At 45.5% G+C, this 21,239-nt stretch overlaps 3 protein-coding genes across 10 annotated transcripts in view; 1 reads left to right on the top strand and 2 right to left on the bottom strand.

Annotated features, from left to right (window-relative positions):
- Positions 1 to 21,239, top strand: part of GNPNAT1 (glucosamine-phosphate N-acetyltransferase 1) — a 152,159-nt gene that overhangs the window by 8,733 nt on the left and 122,187 nt on the right. The window lies entirely within an intron of this gene.
- On the bottom strand, positions 1,717 to 15,939 carry STYX (serine/threonine/tyrosine interacting protein). The gene is made up of 11 exons (XM_050336151.1): positions 15,693 to 15,939; positions 7,532 to 7,564; positions 6,615 to 6,668; positions 5,736 to 5,833; positions 5,241 to 5,301; positions 4,529 to 4,565; positions 3,969 to 4,008; positions 3,834 to 3,884; positions 3,242 to 3,314; positions 2,415 to 2,508; positions 1,717 to 2,240 (listed from the first exon to the last, which is right to left on the bottom strand). Exons 1-11 carry the CDS (start codon positions 15,747 to 15,749, stop codon positions 2,167 to 2,169), a joined length of 672 nt encoding a protein of 223 aa, XP_050192108.1. The 5' UTR covers positions 15,750 to 15,939; the 3' UTR covers positions 1,717 to 2,166.
- PSMC6 (proteasome 26S subunit, ATPase 6) overlaps positions 18,459 to 21,239 on the bottom strand; it is a 246,791-nt gene continuing 244,010 nt past the window's right edge. For both annotated transcript variants that reach the window (XM_050336139.1, XM_050336138.1), the window contains exons 13-14: positions 19,461 to 19,532; positions 18,459 to 18,947 (exon numbers count right to left, since the gene is read on the bottom strand). In XM_050336139.1, the coding sequence (XP_050192096.1) occupies positions 18,829 to 18,947; positions 19,461 to 19,532 (191 nt within the window). In that variant the 3' untranslated portion in view covers positions 18,459 to 18,828. The remainder of the gene's footprint in view (positions 18,948 to 19,460; positions 19,533 to 21,239) is intronic.

The following is a 21,239-nucleotide window of genomic DNA, read 5'->3' on the forward strand; positions in this document are numbered from 1 at the left end:
AGGGATAACGGCCCCAGACTGCACCGGGATGAGCCCAGTGAGATGAATCAGTGCCTTCCATCTGTGTTTCATCCCTCCCCTTCCCCAGGGACCCAAAATAGCAAGGGATGTGCTGGTTCCCACCCCTGTCTCAGCAGCAGCTCAGACACTGCCAGCCATGTGGGAGCCTCGTGGTGGAACGGCCGGGAATGTGTTTCCCAACAGCTCCAGAAGAATTCCTTCATGGAGAGTCACTTCGTAGGACCTAACAAACCCTCCACCACTGCAGAACCAGCCCTGCACGCTGAGCCTGTGGGCTGAACACTGACACACTGCAGTTCTCCAGCAGGGAAGTCACTTCCTTTTTTCCAGCTGAAAATTTCCTAACTCCAGCATCAGACTTTTTATTCCAGCTTTTTTATTATTATTATTATTTTATTTCTGAAGAATTTATGCTGCTCCATCACTGCTGGAGGTGGCAGAGGATCTCAGCAGCACTTTCCTGTTCCTGCTGATCACTGGTTGAGCACTCCAAGGCCTTCACATTCCATTGGACAGGAGTTATTAGGCTGGAAAGCCTCACCCCTAAACAGCCCTGACTCAACTCACTGTGGGATGTTTCCTCCTCAGGTGTCACCCACATCCGTCCCAGAGCAGCTCCAATCCAGGCCTGGATTTTCAGACCAGGTTTAACAATCCTGACAGAGGCCAAAAGCTCCACGTGCTCCAGAGGGACCAGCCCTCAGCAGGCCTTCCCAGGAGCTGCAAGGCCAGGGAAAAGAGACCCTCATAGTACTGAACAACTGCACTGTTTAATTCCTGCCTTCAAACCCACAGATCTGTGCCCTCAGGGAATCGCCCCCAGCACAGGTTGTCCATCCTGAGGTGGCAGAGGACATTCCCATCCCCACACAGCCATATCCAAGTGCAGGGGGATGCCCTGATTCCCAAATCTTGAGCCCACCTGCTCCACGTTAAAACACAGTCCAGGTACAAGCTCAGATTTCCCAAATCCACAGGTTTTTCTAACAGCTTTGTGAAATGCTCAGCGCCCACAGCGCTCCCAAGGACCCATCAGTCCATTCCCAGCTTTTATGCAACAACCATTGGGAAATGAAGCAGATGCAGAACTGGGACTTGCACAACCTCTGTGCTGCTGGGGCAGGAGAGGAGTTAAAGCTGCACAAACCACCCTGACAATTCCCAATTTGGAAACTTCAAAGCACCAACAAGCGCTTCCTTAGTTGACTCCAGTGTTTTACCAGAGCTGAGGTGAATCCTTGAAGTCTTGGTCCCAATTTTGGGCAGCGCTTTGGGCCTCAGTTTTCAAACACCACCCCAATTTTTACGTCAAATAATGCAACTGTTGACTTATAACAGCAACTACTCCTTCAGTACGAGTTTGAAGACGTTTGTTCAACTCGAATTAACCCATAACCCATTTAACAACCAGCTTTTTAGTGCTGGCTGAAAGAATTCAGCCTTGATGTGTGTCCAACTGGCTGCCCTCTGTACTAGCCCGACACATGATTATTTCATTAAGTCATCAGTACCCTGTTCAACTTTCACTTGCATAAAACAGGGAGATTTTCAGGACAGTCTTTTGCCTGCAATTGGCCCCAGAGGGTCAGTCTCAAAATAATTCAGTGTACAAGGAGGTTAAACACTGCTCAGCTCACTGCCAGCAGCAGCGCATTGTGCAGTTCCCACCACGAGACACACTGAGAACAAGGTGAGTCTTAGCAAACTTTTTCTTTACTAAAGTCTCTTGTTATAAATTACACAAATAACTTTATAAACAAATCCCCCCCCGCTTGCATTTTTGTTTAAAGTAATAACTTTATATCATACAAATAAAGAAATTTCAAGTATGAAAAGTGCATTATTGCAATAATACCTCTTTGCAAGTCCAAAAATCTTGGTTTAGAATAAAACTGTAAAGTGTAAAAAAGGAGTAAAACAATCAGTGCCATCTATTCATTCAAGAAGTCCAACATCTTAAAAATGATGCTTAGTGTGTTGCAGAGGCAGATTTACATCTGAAAGCAACATGTAATTGAAAAGAAGCTATGTGTGTTCATCGTTTTGCATTATTAATTCTTTTTTTTTTTTTTCTTTCTTTTCCCCAGGTTTTCTTCACCTTTCTTGGCAGGAATTGGTAATACAAACAGTGCTTGTCCTCAGCTCTCATCCATTCTGTGCTGCTGCCACTTGCATGGTTCCAAGTTCTTCATCCTCCTCGTGCATCCTCTTTAAACTTCCTGCAGAAGGGAGAAGAGGGAAGTTCAGTCATAGGAGAACAGAATATTCAAGCAGATTCAAGTTTGGGCACAGCTTGCACACCAACTGCAGCCATCCCAGTTTATTCTGCTCCTAAAGGTTTACTTAGGGAGTGTAAAAAAAATCACCTCACACACACAGGAGGGGCTTCTCACCTGTATTCCCAGGTGGAACTGAGAGGGATCTCTCCAGCTGCAGTGGTGACATCATCTGGATGGTTAATTTTGCTAGATAGATGGCTTCATATTCCTGAAACAGTTGAAAAATGCACAATGCCAATTAATTTGGCATAAAGCTTTGTAAGGGTGAGGAGGATGAATTCAGAGAGTTCACCAGGATGGACTGGAGAGTATTTTATAATCAGGCACAGACTCTGGAGGAGGAGAACCCTTTGTTGCTTTGCCACGAGTGACAAAACCCATCAGGAAGACAGAGCTAAAGAAAACATCAGGGATGACTTAAAAAAAATGGCTTTAGGGAACACACAAACCCGGGAGATGCTCAATCATCTTGCTGCCAGCCCTCAGCAGAGACACTGCAGATCTCTTGTCAACACTCTGTTTGCCCGCCAGACTCTTGGAATACGACAAAGCAGCTCCAGGATTCTGCTATTTGCCATCCCAGACTTGTGAATCTCCTCACCTCAGAGTGCCACTGTCAAGCAGCATCAGTGGAGGCTGCCACAATTCACTTGGCAGCTCCCTCAGCCACCAGCAAAGACGTCTCAGAGCCTCTTAAATCACTGCACAAAGCAGGGTTTTTGTTTCTCCTTCGTTCCTGGACTTTTCTGTGTCTGAAGCTTCAGTCTCAGGAACTGGGGTGCCCACTCATCTTCCTGCCAAGCCCCGCTGCAGCTCCTGACATTTAGTTGTTAGTAAATGGGAAGGCTGAGTAGAAATGTCTGTTTGGCAGGAAGATGATTCATTGAATGGCTTTTGAGTTATTATCACACAAAAAACCCCCAAAACCAAAAAACAGTCACCTGAAGTTGATGGACAAATCCAGCATTAGGATTAATACAGAATCTTCTTTCTTGGACATAAGTAAATGCATCCCTTAAAAAGAGAAGGAGAGAGAAAACACTTCAGTGGAAAACAGACTGTGACAGAAGTTTGTGGTTTGAGTCTTCCTTCAGATTATCAGTTCTCAGGAAACCCAGAACCTCTAAACTCTCCAAAGGGCTGGTTTTACAGCTGAAAATGTTTGGACAGAAGGAGGTAGCAGGTGTAAAGTGCTGTTTGCCCAGCCCAGTCCTCAGCTGGATTTCCTGCTCAACACAGTGCTTAGAACAGCCCTTGGGGCCTCTCCCATAGTTTTACATCCATGGATATGAGGTGGTGTCCCCATTTCCATCAGCAGCAGGTCTCTACTTCTTAAAAAAGAAAAAAAAAAAATGAAGGATTTAAACACACCTGCAGTGAAGTGAAATGGAATAATCAGCCCCTTGTAAAGTCCTGACTCACCAGGCAGTTTCACCTGCCGAGGCTGAGTGAACACCCAACTGTTTGTGCTGCCTCCAAAGTGACCCTTCACTTACCCCCCCTTTGCATTAAAGAACAAATACCTGTTCTTACCTGTACTTCACCCCAAATGTCTCCATTATGTATGCAATAACTAAGGCAGCACTGAAAAGAAACCAAGAGAAATCAGCAAAATATATTTCAACTGTTTGAAAATATTCCTAAAAGCAGGATGGGGGGGTTTCCTACCTTCTAGAAATCCCTGCGTTTCCATGGACAAGAACTTTTCCTGAGGAGGAAAAAAACCAAACAAACAACAAAACCAATCAGGCACAGTTGTATAAACTGAATAAAATTCTTGGAAATATAGTTTTCACTTGTGATGGAGAACTAGGAAGCACAAGGATAAGGGGTGTGTCTTAGTTCACTCTGCATGACTAACTGTGCTCTGTCCTGGGATACAGAAACAGGGATTCCTGCTCCTCTGAGGGACAGAATCTGCCCTCCAGGACCACAGTGCAAATTTAAGGTCCTACATTACAGCATGGACAAAAAACCCTCATGCAGAGAACATGTTTAAAGTGAACCCCCCCTCCAAACCTCAGATATACAAAAAGGCTCATTTTTCAGTCAAAGACAAAAGAACACTTGGCTCTGAACTTGTACAATCAAGTTCAAATCAAGAACAATAAACCCCCAAATTTCAGGAAACCTCATAATTAAGATCCTCTAACGCGTACCACTAATTAATTTTAAAGCTTTAACAGTGTCTTAGTTAATTGAAGGAAAAGAAGTTAATGTGATTTTACCTCCACTTTGTAAACTTCCATCAATAAATTCTTTAGTCTAAAAAGAAAAAAAAAAAAGAATTACAAGAGTAAAACTTTCACATTATTTTAAAAGCAAGTAGCAATAACGCCTGAATTTGGTAGAATTTTTGTATCAGTCTTACAATGCACCAACTGGATATCTGCATTTCTTTAGTACTTTTAACTATCCATAAAATTGCCAGTGAAAAACTCATTTTTTAGGTGGAAGAAGGAACAAAATGCTTTTGCTCTGCTGCAAACGAAATTAAAATAGAGATGAAAACCCCAGATGAATCGAGCGTTTATTCTATTGCCAAATATCAGCATGTAACTGTTTAACCTAAAGTTACTTTTTAATTCCCCTACAGTAACATGTTTCAAGATGCTGTAAACTCAGTCACACCACCCAGTTACTGTTTTGAATTCGGGTTATGATTTGATACAAGAGATGTAAATCCATCAAGCTTCCCAAAGGTCCCAGGATTCCCCCATTTCTTTATTTTGAGACCAGAACAAGGCAAAGCTTTGACAACTCCTGTCTCTACACTTGTAAAAAGGAGTTAATGACACTTATTAAAGTGTCAGTAATGAGGTCACTTAAGAGCTGGCAGCACTTCCAGGTGCCTCAGGCTGGCTATCCCAAATTTGAAACTGCTGTTTGTCAGTCCAGAAAACTCTTCCTGGGCAACTCCATTCCCAGAGAAACACTCACCATAGGGAAAAATCGTATTATATTCTCAACTGGATTATCTGCAATATCCAAGACTAAATACCTGCAATGAGAACAGCTGCTGTGAGTAAACAACAACACTGAGTAGCTGCTACTGGTACAACCCTCCCCCGGTTACTCACACCTGCAGGAGGATCCCAGCACTTCCCTCCTGGCTTTGCTTCCTGATCTGAGCTCCAGAAATCCTGGGATTAAGGAAAACTCTGGAGCTCTCCCCGTGAGGGAGGAGGTGAGGAACCTTCTCCAACACCCCTCTGAGAACCAACAACTTTCAAGTCTGAAGTTGCTGCAGACTCATGGATAATTCTCATTTCAGGCTTGTCTGGGGTTCAGCAGGACGGACAAACTCCATGGGTTGGATTTCAAGTCTTTCTGCACCTCAGCACATTTTTCAAATGTTTTTGACATCGTGGAAAATATTTGGAGAGAACACACACAAACACACAGAGAGAAAAAAGAATCTGAATGGTTTCTCACCTAAATAACTGTTGGAAGTTTGGTTTAATAAAATTTGCTTCAATGTTTTGCCGTATGCAGATTACATGGGTTATTCCATGTTTCTGAAGGATAGGTAGCTGTGGGAAGAGGAAAACAATGTCTTTTTTAAATTACAGGTCCATCTGTTACACAGTAATAAAAAGGAAAGGTTATACTTGATAACTATATAAAGTTAATAATAAAATAAGGATATAATATAATATATATATTTAATAACCATGCACAAATAGGGCTATATCAGGTCCCCAAGGAAAATCAGAGCTGGTTTCTTAGAATTTAGGGTGAAAACTGTTGTCTTTCAAAAGCAAAAAAAAGCATTACTAACCATGCCAAAAAGATCAGGCATTAAGGGAGGCATTCAATGAACTTGTTTTGTCTCTGCCCACCTTTCACTTCGCCTGAAATTGCAAGTCCCTACACGATGTAGGAATTTCCAGCCAGCACTGGATTCTTGCTGGAATGAGACCATGAAAAAAAGATCATTTATATTATGAGGCAAGTTTGCAGAGCCAAGCTGTGCCTTAGCAGTGCTTGACTTTATTGGAGATTTAATTTTCCTTGTTTCACTCTATGTGTGTGTGTGTTTGAGTGCCCAGCTCTGATTTGTGTGGCAACGCTTTAATAAATTGTCTGATCTGAAATGGTCTCAAACAGTCGAAATTCTCAAAGATTTACATTAAGTTTTAACTACAAGACTCAATTTCCATACAAATAGCTCATATTCCTTCTGCTCTGGGATCTTCCACGCTCCAGCTGAGGACTGCAACCACATTTACCCCTCTGAACATAAACCTGCAGCAACAAATGAAATCACCCCAGCAAAGCTTCCCTGGGGGAGAATATGCTGAAAAATCCTACCTTGCTTTTCATAGCTGAAGAATATGGGCCTAAAAATAACCCAGGTAAAATTTCCTAGGAGGAAGAAGAGACATTTTAATACCAGCTCCAAATGACGTGAAATAACACCTTTTCACTCACCTCGGAGCAGGGCCGTGGCAACAAGTAATTTACATTTTAGGGAGAGATGTGAGTTATCAGGTGTCATTTATGAGAGGACAAGGGGGAAAAAAAAATAAATAATCAGTTTGGCAGGATAAAAGAAACATGATCTTTGCGCAGGAGATCTTGTTTTGGAACTGGAATCAAGCCCTTCACTGGGACCGAGTTCCAGGTTGATGACGGCGCCTCACCCAGCCCCAGATCAAGTGAAGGGAACTCTAACTTGGGATATGATCCCGTCTTGGAATTCATTCCAAATGGCTCTCATGGAAATTCTTCTACCTTTGTCCCAGTAGTGGGAAAACACCAGGTTTTTAACCATTTATCCCCCCAATTTGTAACCATTTATTTAGTTGTGTAGATCTTATTCCCTTATCAGATTTGGCTGAGACGTGGAAGGAAAACTTTAAATTTTCCATCCTCCTGGACAACACTTAAAGCATTGCTTTCTGACTTAAATTTGCTTGGGATATGTTTTCAGTAATCATCTAAAAACATTTAGAAAGACAAAACTGTAATATTTGGAGGATCATGGAAAAAAAAAAAAAGGCACAACATTAATTTATTTTTAGTACTTGCACAACAGAAATCCAAGCACACCTGCATTCCAAGCTGGCAAATCCTCACATTAATTAAGTAATTAATTCTGTCTCCCACGATGCTGCTTGACACTTTACCTGTAAAGACTGATTTTGATACCAGCTCTTATTTTTTCCCACCCCCCTCACTGAATGCTCCATGTTTTTTGCCTCAAATGGTAAATGAAAATGTCATACCTGCATCTCTCTCCTCATGGGATAGGTCCAATCCTTGAAAAATAAAATAAAAAATAATTACATATACACAAAACATCCAGGCAGAGATCTGTACATGAGGATGGGAAAAAAGAAAAAAAAAAAAGCTTTAGAACATTCTGTATTAGTCACAGAAACAAACAAAAAAAAAAAAATTCCTTTGCCTGGTACATTCCTGCAGCCACTGGAAAAACACAAGATAACAACCAGGGCAGGTACCTCCCTTAAAATCCACACGCTGCCTCACCTAATACCCTCCAACTGCCTTCACTGGGAATATTCAGGATTCAGCTTTAACAATTCCAGAAATTTGGGTTCATTCCACTTTTCCCCACCCTGCACTTGCACTGGGCAGGATCCTGACACACTAAACACAAATTCTCCCTGTTGGTTAATCCACAGCTCCCACAAAATCCCAGACCCTCACGTTTGTGAGGGTTCACCCCCCTCATTCCCAGCTATTCCCAATCCATCAGAACGAACAGAGCAAATGCCAGGATCGACATTCCCACCCTTTGCTCCATTTTAGCACTGCCAAAGCTGAGCAGAAAAACGCTCAGGAAGACTCTTCCTGTCTCTTCCTTCCCTACAACTCCCACTGTCCTCTATTCTTTGCCCCTCACACCCCAAGGATTTGTAGCTGAGATCCCAGTTATCAGCTGGAGAGGGGGAAAAAAAAAAAGGAACAGTCCCACAAATCTGATCCTGAATACATTTATTCACATAATTTTGCTGTTTGATTCACACACAACCAGCGGCCGAGAGAAAACTTTCCCCTGTGTTGTGTTCCAACGTCCTCAAAACCACAGGAAAGCTAAACCCTGAATATTCCAGCTGTGAAGTGAGGTCAGGATTACACCAGGAAAGGTCCCTTGAGCCTGAGCACCTCCACTTGCAGCAGGAGCATCGATTTCCCATTTAAACCTCTTTTTTCCCAATACAATAAAACCCTCAGGCACCCCCACGGTGCACAGGGAGGATTTTCCGCCTCTTGGTAGTGGAATTAGAAAGGATTTTATTATCAGTGAAGTTATTCTGGAAAATACTGGGATTGAACCTGGGACAGCTTTCCTGAGAAAGCAAACAAACAAACATTAAGCCACTCAAAACAGTCCTTTGGATACCACCTAAAGTGGCAGCACAAACAGGGAAATAAAATGCACTGAAATGGGTTTTGCTAAAGACACAGAAGGAGCTAAATTACTTCTGCATGTTCCAGCTGGAATAATAAAAGCTCCTGGAAGCAGAAAAGTAAAAATGCTGTGACAAAAGAGGGTTTTTTTCAGAACTGCATCCTTTGAAGGTTGACCTGAGAGTGTTTAGCACAACCCTGTTGTCTCGTTGCAGATACAAAAGCATCATTCACTCCTCAAAAAAAAAAGGCAAAAAACCACCATTTTTGTCCAAGAATAAAAGCAACACTAAGAGCAATAAAGTCTGAGAAGCTTAAGCTGCACTCCAGGACTACACACGAGCACTTAAGTGGGTTTATTACTCTGTCTGTAGAATTTAAAAGTCTTAATCTGGAGCAGAATTAAAAGACAAATTCATCACTGCTTTGGCTGAGGAGACTTAACAAACACATGGCAAATATTCCTTTTGAGTGCTTCAGAAGCAGGAATTTTTTAGTTCCAACAGCTGCAAACTGTGCAAAATAAGTAGGTAAGAACTGAGCCCAAAGGAGCCCAAACCCAAAATACAGCAGAGATGTTTTGAACAAGGCAAATAAAAAGCCTGTGCAGGTCCCAGACATCGGTCCTTGGTGTTCTTCAAGAAGCCAAAAAGATACAGTTACCAACAGGATCTAGGCTGCAAAATAAGTATCTGAGAGCTGGTGTTTAAAGAAACCATTTAATCTGAGGCAAGTACACCAACTACTGAAAGAGTGATTGTGGTGACTGCTGACAGCCCTTCAAGGCTTTTGAACCCAACAATGCCAGATTATTCAAATGCTATGCAAGATTATGCAAAAAACCCCAACCTGTTAATGGAGAGTGAACCCCAGAAGAGGTTTCATTTAAAGGAATTCATTCATCAACCCCGTTTTCCACACTGTCTGACAAATAACAGCTGAAAGTTTCCCTTTTTAGCAGACCAAACGCAAGGATTTTGCAAAGCAAACAAGTGATGATGCCAGAGATGGAGAGAGGAACAGCATTCCTTGGTGCTGAGGATCTGGGAGGTTCTCCAGAACAAGGGGCAACTCACTGGAAGACAAACTCATCATCCACACTGCAAAGAGCTTCTTGGTATCCAATATCCAAACTGCAGCACAAGTAGCTCTGCCAACACTTAGTTTTGTCCATATTTTGCCACAGCCACACCTGGTTTTCCCTCAGAACAGTTTAACAGCAAAAAAAAAAGACACCTTCCAACGGCACATGGACTTCTTTCCCCTGAAAGAGCGACCTTGGCTGGGTCAAGTATTCACATTATGAATTTTTTTTAATTAGTTTAACAGCCCTGCCACGGAGATCCCCCACAAAAGCAAAGAGACTGTGGGTGTTTTTAAACCCAGCACACACACAGAGCTGCACCTCATGCAGTGTGCTGTGCCTCTCCAGAAGGAATGCAGTGCAAAGGGATCCACGTGACGGGGCTTAACCGGTCCCTGACTGACAGTTTAAGTCTGCAGACCCGGCTGATTTTTTCCCCCACATAAAGGGCACGTCCCCGGTCTTTGTCAAAGCTGAGCTTTGGCTGAAAGGCAATCCCAGCTCTGCCCTTGCCTTGGGTTGGTTCAGCTCCTGCTGCCTCGTAATTCGCAGAGCCTGCAAACCACAGGCTGGCCCAGAAGAAGGGAGAAGCTCTCAAAGGTGCTGAAAATCACACCAGGAAAAGAAATCCCACCAGTTGTTAAAGTAGAAGGATGTTTCACCGCTGCCTCTTACCTGCTCAGCATCACCCACCTCCTGAATGGCTCTCCCTCTTCCCAGACCACCATCCTTTGGAAAAGCTGCACACAGCTCCCAGTAAAACCTTCCTGGCCACTCCAGGTGACCCTTTTCCAAGGCTCAGCTCATTTGCTGTTGATTTACAGCATCACTTTGCTCCCCACACAGATTTCTCTTCCCATCACAACTCATCACAGCCAGGACTTCTGCCTGGCTGGCACCTCGAAAACCCAGGGCTGTCAGAACCCTCCTGCCTAAATCTTTTTCCCTGCCTGGTGGAACATTCCAAGTCTCTGCTCCCAAACCTGCTACAACATTGTGAAGTGGAAGCTGCAGACGCTGTTACAGGGCTGCTCCAATTCCTTCACCCACCCTGGACAAATCTTGGCTCCGAGGATTTGGAGGAAATTAAAATTGCAGCCTGACAGTGTCAGGTCAGAACAGTCAGAGGGTAGGATTGTATCAACTGCCAGCACCACCATCATCCATCCCCCTTCACAGGATCCAGCTTGGATTGTGGATGGGTCCTGATCCCAAAGCTTTGTGCTGAATTCCCAGGCAGCTTTAAGTGTAATTCCTACAGTGAGATAAGATCTTGGGTTTGAAAGAATTTTAGACAATATTTACAAAAAAACCCTCCCAGCTGATACAGGAGGGGATGTTATCATTAAAGACCTGCACAAACCCGAAGTTAAATCAGGGCCTTTGTAAAATGGACCAAACACTGCCAAAAGAAATCCTGACATACTAAAGCTGTAGTAGAACACATTCATCTGCCATCTTTTAATCAGAAAGCAGACAAATTAAATGAAGTACTGAAATCACATTCAAGAAAAATATTTGAGTGTTATTAAAACCTGTCACCTCTCTCACTGAAGGGTGGTACTTAAGGGCCTCCAAATGAGCTGCAAACAAGAGTGAAATGAAAGGTTGTGTCTTCAGTTTTGGTCATGCTTCGTGTTCTTGGACAGTTACATTCATTAAAAAAGCTTTGAACTGAGATATGTATTTTTTTTTTTATACATACAGAATAATTTCAGCTGGAAGGAACCCACAACAATTTGACCACTGCAGGGATATATAAATAAATACAATTTTTTCCACGTAGAAATCCTGGTGCAAGTGTATAAAAGACACAAAATTAACCCCAATTTTTTTTTGTTCCCTGGATAAAGAGTGAGGTGACATTCCCACCCTTGCACAGCTGTGTAATCCAAAGGTCACCACACTCAGGAAATGATCCAGGGAGTGTTTTACAGGGAATTCTGTGTATTTCTCAGGAGTACTCAGACAATGGGAAGGCCTCATCCTACAGGTTTTTGCTGTTGAAAATATAAAGGAATACAAAAGCAGGAAGGTGGAGAGGGACAACATCAGCAGGTGGGAATGACAGAGGAAGGAAGAAGGGGACAACAGGAAAAGAGAGGTTATTTTAGCAGAGGGAAAAACGAGCCATGGAAAAGGATAAAAGGGTAAAACTAAAGGAAAAAGAAGAAATGGAAAGTAGAAACATCAGTGATTCTTGTTTGTCCCATTCTGGAACACTGGTCCAAAAGACACCTCTGCTGGCTCCTTAAATACCAGCAGCACTGGCTCCTACTAAAGCACAAAGATAAATTAAAAATAAACAATAAACCAGAATTCTTCAGCTTACAGGAAGCACAGAGCCAAGTGCCAGGAGTGCCACCCTCACTCAGATTATCAGGGTTGTTTATAATGGTTCAAGAACGTCCTTCTCGTGCCCCTCCTTGTTCCAACTGTGAGTTGGGCTGTACTGAGGCAGATAAGTCTCTTTACAACCCTCATTTAGATAAAAAAAACCTCCAAATATCCTTTAACTCCCTACTAACTGCTCCACAGTGCCTGTGGATCTCCCAGCACTTCCCAAGGATCCAAGGCACAGGTTAATGGTGGCTGACAAAGTCCAGAGCGCTTTTCCTCAGTTTTTTGGGCTCTAGGACATGGGCAAGGAAAATAATTTTAATGATACAGCTTCCTACTTGTTTTAAGGAGCCTGCAGAGGAGGGGAACTGCTGTGTTTGAGGGGGTTATTTGTGTTTCCTATCAAAAGTAAGAGTAAAAAAAGAAAAAAAAAGTTGGATAAATTTGTTCCACTTTTAGATGGACTGCATCCTAGTTTAAAAAAAAAAGCAGTCAAAAATACTCAGCATTTCAGACTAAATATAGCTGTCAAAAATGTAAATGTTGTTAAAAAAACCCCCATGTGCTAAAGAGAGCTCAGTTTTTATGCATAATAAAAAGGGAAATATGGCTGCTTAGCCAACAAGCTGCTAATTTAATTACAAAAACCCATGGAGAGCCCTAAAAAAAATCCTAAATACATCAAGAATACGAGTTTGCTCAGCCTGCTTGCAAGCAAATATGCTAATTTTTTAGCAAAGAAATAAAATGGTAACTGCTGATGTGTTCCTATTATACGTATGCCAGTTCTTTTTTGTGTTTAAAATTCAATGGGAAAATAATTTCCATTAAATTCCTTGAATTACTCCAGTCCTTACTGATGATCTTTGCTGAACTGTTAAGATGTCTCAGTACTAATAAGCCAACATGCATTAATTGCTATTAATCTGACCTTCTTTTAACAGGGTTTTAGACATACATGGTTACACTGGTGGGAAAAAAAACCACACAGCACTCTCAAATTTAAGAAAGCTTGAGATCTTATCTTGGAAAATGTGCTAATTTTAGAAAAAAGATATAAAAATCCAAGCTTAGAAGTATTTCTGTGCCACATGTGATCACCATTACTCACAAGACTTTGACATGTTCACTATCACCAGCCTGTAAGAGAACACACAGTCTGCAGACATTCCTGGTATATCCCACAAAAGCTTGGCAAGAGTGATGAGTTACGGGGTTTTCAGGCATTTCCCAAGCTCCAAAAAGCCACCAAGAGCCAAGTGGCTTAAACATCCAGCAATCTGTGACACCACGTATGGATTAGGGACAGGGCAAAAAAACATCCAGGCTGGAAAACTGACCTATTTATCCAGAGCACGTCCCTGCAGCCTGTCTGAGTCAATCCACGCTGCTCTCACCCCTCACCACTTTCCCATGTGCCAGGAAAGAGTGTGATGCTGTGCAGCCGACCAGATCAACAAAGTGATTTGGTTTTATTTTTAATTATTATTATCATTATTATTTAAGCTTGCCACGTGGTTACAAGTGTCAGCAGGGAGAAGGGAGCTGGGGGTGGCGGCCGGGTTGACTTAAAGAAGTGACAAAGTTGCACTTAACGCCTTCCTGAGCAGCAGGAAGTCAACCAGGGAGTCCCTGTGTTCTCCCTCCCGCCCTTCCCAGTATCTTGAAATCAAATCTGCCAGGCCAGCCTTCAACAGCTCACCACCAGCTTCCTGAACCAACAGCAGGGATTGCTCCTCATGAAAGGGCCTCCTCGCTGCCATGCAGGGGAGATGATCTTCAGCTTTCCACAGAAAGCTACATTTTGAGGGCAGAATGATTTTAGTTTCCTTACTTCACTTTTCCAAATCCTTAAGGATTAGGCTGAAGCCTCTTACACTTTGCTTTTAACAAGTTAACTCCACGAGAACTCTGTTGTTCTCCATTGGCCTTAACCTTTCCTCAAATATTCCAACTATATCGTATCTTGTATTTAGATCTTCTCATTTATTTACATGTATTTAGATCTAGTCAGACACAAAAGCAACCCGTTGAAAAGGAATTACAGCTTTTAAAAGCAGTCCTTGAAATTCCCCACTACACGAGATTCTAACACCTATCACACATATGAAATGTATATATCACACATCATATTACTGAGAGATAAAGCATGAAAAAAAAAAAAGTTGCTCTGAAGGACACTCTTTTATAATCTCAGTTTTCATCAGTTAAGAGTTGTTAAACCGGCAGTGACCTCTGTTTTTATTCTTATTTTAACCACACACTCCTCTTTAGCCATTCGAGATGAGAAGAAGCCGCCCAGGCTAATTTAGTTAATCATTCTCAGGCATAACCGTGCAAAACACGATTGGCTTCCCCAGAAAAATAAAATGTATTTTAAAGCAAACAAATTATAAACCCCACAGGGTGGCAGGTGATTTGTGTGGAGACACAAAGTGATTACAACTTCGTGAAAACAATCAGGATGACTTGTAACAAAGGCAGAGCAGAAAAGAGTCACTTCCATATTTCAGTAATTTACCACCACAACACTGAACAACGTTGTTAAAGCAGAAATAAATGGTGATGTTCCTGAAACATACAGCGATCTGTGGACGCCTGAAGAGCTCAGGCGCTCTCCAGGCTGTGACATTTTGCATTAAATATCTGAGGCCACCGAAGGGGGAAGGACACTCGGGGCTGTTCGTGACACACAAAAACACCACCCGTGCCCAGGGTCAGAGCCGGGGAGTTGGGCCAAGTTCAGAAATCGGACACCGCGCTGACCCCGCTGCTGTGACACCGCACAGGGCACAGCTCGGCCCGGGCACACACCACCACCTGTCCTAGTCCACAGGGAGCCTTTGGCTCTGGAACACCCCGAAAATACCTCCCTGGTGGGCTCAGCAGAGCGCCGGATCGTTTCTGGGGGAGCAGAGAGCCCGCAGGCACCGAGTGCTTGGAAGGGACACGCACGTGGGGTGAGGGAGGACAGGGCTGGTGTCCATACAAAGGGAGAGGGACACGCAGGGGGAAGCAAAAGGGTGGATAATAGGCAGGCTGGGACACACTGGACACAGAGGAGGGGATATGAAGACGAGGGGAGGCCGCTACGGAGGGTAAAAGCCAAGGGAGATGATCCAGGGGGGCTCCGCTCCCTGCCTGCGAGAGTGGGCAGGCCCTGGCACAGGGTGCCCAGAGAGGCTGTGGCTGCCCCTGGATCCCTGGAAGTGTCCAAGGCCAGGTTGGACGGGGCTTGGAGCGACCTGGGAGAGCGGGCGGTTTCCCGGCGGGGAAAGGCCGGAGGCCACGCGTGAGGGGGGTCTGAGAGAGGAACGGGGCGAGCAGAGCACAGCAGGGCCGAGGGAGGGAGGATGCGCTCGGTGCTCCGGGGGAAGGTGTCGCCAGCACAGCGAGGGACACGGACCCGCGAGGCCTGCGATGGATCCCAGCGGGAACCCCGCGGGAAGGGGTGCGGGAGGCACCGCAGGGCGGGCAGGGCTGTGAGGGGAACCCCCGGCGGGGGATGGAGTGTTTGGGGCGGGCGGGGTGGGTGGGGAGGTGGAGGTGGAGGGGAGGAGGGGGCCGGCACCGGAGCTCCCGCTCACCTCAGAGTCCTCTTTGGCCTGCGGCAGCGCGGGGAAGGCCGGCTTGGCGAGCTCCATGGCCGGGCGCTGTCCGGGCGGGGCAGGACCCGGGGCAGGGCGGCTATTTGGGCAGCGGGACCGCGGGCTCCGGCTCGGGAGCGGCAGGAGATGGAGGCGGCGGCGGAGGAGGAGGCGGCGGCGGCGCGCTCAGCCGCTCGCGCCCGGCCGCCATGCTGCTGCTGCTGCTGCCGCCTCTTCTTCCCTCCTCCTCCTCCTCCTCCTCCTCCTCCTCCTCCCCTTCCCACCTCTTCCTCCTCCTCCTCCTCCTCCTCCCGCTCCCCCTCCCGTCCGCCCGCCCCCGGGCCCTGCTCCAGCGGCGCCCCCGCCCCGCTCCGCCCTCAGCGCTCTGCCCTCCCCTCACGGGCGGGCGCCGCCCCGGTTCCTTTCGTTAACCCCCTCGCGGCCCCGAAATTCGCGTTCATTAACCCCAAAATGTCGGCAAGGGGCGCTCGACTCGTTAACGGCCATGGGGGTCGCGGCCATTAACGCTCCCTTGTCGCCGTGCCCCGGCATTCCCGCGGGATCGTTCTCCTCAGGCACCCGCTTCCATTCCGGAGAGGGGACACTCGCCCTATCCCCCATGGGAATGACGCTGCTGCCTCAAAGTTCTGGCTGGCGGTGCAAAAGGGGTCACCTACAATCAGGTCCTCTTTGCTGGGGGATGCCAGCAGATACATCGGTGTTGGGGCAGGAACCTGTTTTTCTGCTTTTTGAGGTTCCCTGGTCCCATGCTCTGCTTGGAACCCAAGTATGTGGAAGAAATGCAGCCAGGAAAAGGCTCCAGGGAGACCTCAGAGCCCCTTCCAATGTCTAAAAGGGCTCCAAGAGAGCTGGAGAGGGACTTGGGACAAGGGCCTGGAGGGAATGGACAAGGGGGAATGGCTTCCCACTGACAGAGGGCAGGGATAGATGGGATACTGGGAAGGAATTCCTGGCTATGAGGGTGGGCAGGCCCTGGCACAGGTTGCCCAGAGAAGCCACGGGAAGCTTAAGCAAGCAAACTCAGTGGGTTGGTTGCCTAAATAAAACTTTGAAAGTCCTTCCACTGGAATTTTAGGCGCACCAGGAATAAAAATTGAAACTCTTCTGCTTTTTACCGCACAAAATCTTGAGAAATCTTCAACAATCGCATTTCAGCAGCCGTTCCTTCAGCGAAAGATGAAGAAGGAAACGGCAAAGGAGGAAGCAACAGGAAAACTGCAGCTCCCATTTCCAGCTGGTGTCAAGAACAGGAACAGGGTCAGGTCTCTGTAGCCATCAGGGTACAGCCTGAACTTTAAAAATTAGTTATAACCACTCCCAGGGCTCCAGGAAAGGGTTTTCCACCATTTACCCTCCTCCAAGGTAATGCCAGAGGCTCACCTCACTGTTTCCATCACTCCAGTGCTCAGGAATGGACTTTTATTTCATTTTCTCATTGTTCCAAGCACTCTGGCTGTACGAGCTGCACTCAAAAGGCTATTGTGGTAAAACTAAAACAGATTTGCATCTTTACACTCCTGACACAGTCAACAATGGGAGGCTGCTACCCAGAAATAAAGGTCTGTAACAACCATTAGCCAAATAAACAGGGAAATACTGTTGCCTGTCCTGTTTTGTAACCGTTCTACACCTCACACTACCTGTTTAGTCTCAGTGCTGGGAAAGAAAATAAAACCACAGCTATTAAAAATGCCAGGGAGATGCTGTTACGCAGTGTGTTTCCTGGGAAGTCTAGAGTTAATCTAATGTACTTGTCTGTCAGCTGAGCATGCCCAGAGTAATCCAATTAGGATAATGAGAAGTAGCCAGAAGTGCAGTTTAGTGCTCTGCTGTTCCAGTCCAACACTCAGGTGAGCTGTGCAGTGCAGTGGATCTGTGTGCACCCCTCGGGGTGGAACTGCTTGGAAAACAAAAATATGGCAGGGTGACAGATGTCCTTGAAAACCCCAGCACCTTGTTTACTTCTCGCAATAATTAAACACTAGCTCAGGTAAATCCTCTTCCCAGAATTCGGCAGCACACCAGCGTGCCCAGGTGGCCAAGAAGGCCAAGTGGCAGCTGGGCTGTGCCAGGAATTGTGTGGCCACAGGACCAGGGCACTGCTGAGGCACCACCTCCAATCCTGGGGGCAGTTCTGGGCCCCTCAGACAAGACATGGAAGGGTTGGAGCATGTCCAGGGAAGAAAACAGAGCTGGAGAAGGGTGTGGAGCACAAGGAGTGGCTGAAGAAGCTGGGGGGGCTCAGCCTGGAGAAAAGGAGGCTCAGGGGGGACCTTCTGGCTCTGCAACTCCCTGACAGGAGGGGGGAGCTGGGGGGGTGTCAGCCTCTGCTCCCAGGGAACAAGGGACAGGACAAGAAGAAAGGGCCTCAAGCTGTGCCAGGGGATTATGTTTAGATTGGATATTCAGCCCTGGCACAGCTGCCCAGGGCAGTGGTGGAATTCCCATCCCTGGAGGGATTTAAAAGCTGTGTGGATGTGGCACTTGGGGACATGGGCAGAGGTGGCCTTGGCAGTGCTGGGGAAGTGGCTGGGCTTGATGATCTTAGAAGGTTTTTCCAGCTTCAGTGATTCTGTGAATCTAAACCCCACTTGTCCCTCCTCTCTCGGAGGGAAAGGCTGCCTCTGTTTGGTATGGAAGGCACAGGACTCCAGTGGCAACACCAGAGAAAAGCTGCTCTTTAAATTCTGAACACACATAATTCACCTCTCTAGGAGAGCTACAGAAAAAGTCCACCAGCATAAGCAGATTTAAACAGGTTTTATTCATAAACTGTTTGGGGAAAGGAGATTTACTGATATACAAAAAGTCAAGAAATGAACTGACTTTCTTATGTCCGCGAATCCCTTCAGGCACGTTTATAAATTCCCACCATAATTGCTAAGAGAACACATCTCCACACATTTTACTGAGCCTGGGCTGTAATGAATAATGTATGTCTGAATTGTACAGAAAACACACTCCTGTAGCCAACTTGCAACTAGCATTCCCAAAATTACTAGCTACATGCTACACAAACACCTTACAATGATAATCAAGAGGTACATTATTTCTCTCTCTTTATACATTAACCCAGGAGGACGTGTGCAATCAATCACAAATTCTATGGTTTAATTTACACAGGTTTGTAGTCAAGCTTGGACTCCAGTTTCTTGGAATCAGCCACTTTCCTGACAGCTTTCATGAAGTCTTCCTGAACTACGAAGTCATGATCGGCACGGATCGCAAACATCCCTGAGAGGAGAATTTAACAGCCAGGGTAAGCTACAGAACACAAAGATTCACTCAAATCCAAGTGAAAATTAATCCAAGTTACACTGCCTGGGATGCTGGGAAGAGGAGGGAATTTCAGTGAGGTCACCTTCCTGAACTAGGGGATTACTAAGAAGAAAACTTGTTTAAACTGTGAGTATTTACTGTGTTACTCAGCCTGTCCAGGCAGGCAAACCCAGTGCACAAGTTCTAATGTAGAAAAAGCTTAAAACAGCATCAACTTTCCAGTAACCTGGGTATACCAGGAGACTTGGATCCTCTGCAAAAAGGAGATAAATAGGTGCAATCACCATTTCTACTGAGACAATGTGACACATGTCACAATATTTATCCAACAGGTGGTTAGAGACCGGCCCAAGTGAAACGTTCCAGCAGAAGGTTTTTGAGCTCCTGGTTTTAATCCCCAGAGAAATAGCTCCAAGGTTCAGCATTATCCAAGATTTAGCACAGGGAAATGAAGAGTTTAGGAATTACCTGCTTCAGTACAGACATTTCTCAAGTCTGCTCCGTTGAAGCCATCTGAGAGCTTCACAATTGCTTCATAATCTGCCCAGAAAACACCAGTGCCAGTTAGAAATAAATCACACTCACCCTTAGGGATGCCAATGACATACATATCCAGCAAACAAACACACACTCGGATCTCAGTGCAAACAGAGAGCACTGGACTGATAAATTAACTGGAAGCAGCAGCTGCATCACCCCTTCCATTAAAACACAAAGTACTGCAGCCAAAAGCTCATATTATATAATTAAATCCCAAAGTTATCAACTTGTGGTTACAAGAATCACCGTGAAGTGCAAGAAAGCTACATCAGGGCAATGTTCTTATCATTCAAATGATGCAAACCTCCAGAAGTCTCATCTCCAAGTGATCACAGCTCAGTCCCTTTCCACTTCCAGCACTGCATCTACTAAAGGCATTTAATGTCTTGATATTTTATGCACATCTATTTACTAAAAAAGTGGCTGTGCTGGTAGTTCATCAGGAACCAATTTCGAAACCGCTGTGTCTGTTGAGCCTCCAGCAACTCCTGCTTTTTGCAAGGCTGCTTATTAAAATTATCAATTTTCTGCAAAACCTTTCAAAGTTTCCCTCCTGCGTGAAATTCAGAACATTTGAACTGAATGTTTTTAACTCAAGGATTCAAAACTTCCTGAAGATAAGAAATTCTCCAACTGTATTTTAATTCCATGTAGCACTATGTCCTATTAACAAGTCTTTTCATAAGTGGAAAGTTTAAAAAAAAAAAGGAAGTGAGGGGACTAAGCAATGTTGAACAGTGCAACGTTTGTAAGTTTAGGGTCTTTAGCAGGAGATTTTCATTCTGGAAACTGAACAGGTCATTTTAATGGATTTTAATGCAATTCCCACCCCACCTTGCTGCTAAATCCTGGCCTTACTTTTGGGGTATCAAAACTGGGCATCAGTCTTTCCACACCCTGTTCAGACACCTCACCTTGCAAATGGCACAAAGGAATAATCCTGCCCTGCTCTACTCCGGTGCCCAAAGATACAAGAACAAGGGTGAAGGAGAATCAGAGAATCATGGAATGGTTTGGGTTGGAAGGGACCTTATAGGCCATCCAGTTCCAACCCCCTGCCATGGGCAGGGACACCTTCTACTAGACCACACTGCTCCAAGCCCTGTCCAGCCTGGCCTTGGACACTTCCAGGGATCCAGGGGCAGCCACAGCTTCTCTGGGCAACCTGTACCAGGGCCTGCCCACCCTCACAGCCAAGAATTCCTTCTCAATATCCCATCCAACCCTTCCTCCTGTCAATGTGAGGCCACATTCCTCCTTGTCCTGTCACTTCAGGCACTTGTTTAAAGCCTCTCTCCAAGCACTTCAGCTTCATGATTTGCTTTGGAGCTTCTTCCCTCTCTCAGTCTACAGTCACATGCACCTTTAAGCCCGCCCTGCTGCTAAGAAAGTCAGAGCTCATCCCTCTGGCCTTCCCCCAACCAGCTCCTGCTATCCCAAGCTATCCCGAGGGATCCCTCGGCCGAGCTGCAGCTGTTGATGCAGCCAGATGGTGACTGGGATCAGTTCCACTGTCCTGTCCTGGTTGCAGGAATTGCTGCTGTCAGCACACAGGGGGGTGGGTGGCACAGGGCACTGCTGCACTCAGAGGCAGCTCCCGTTTAAAGGCAAATCACACTCAGTTTTCTCCAGGAAAAAAACACTCTGAAAGCAGAACTCTGGTACCTTCCCCTTCTTATCTCATTTTTCTCCCCCTTACACTCTGGA

The sequence above is a fragment of the Myiozetetes cayanensis genome, unplaced genomic scaffold, assembly GCF_022539395.1.
Source record: "Myiozetetes cayanensis isolate MyiCay16 unplaced genomic scaffold, myiCay2020 scf6-25, whole genome shotgun sequence".
Classification (NCBI taxonomy): Eukaryota; Metazoa; Chordata; class Aves; order Passeriformes; family Tyrannidae; genus Myiozetetes; species Myiozetetes cayanensis.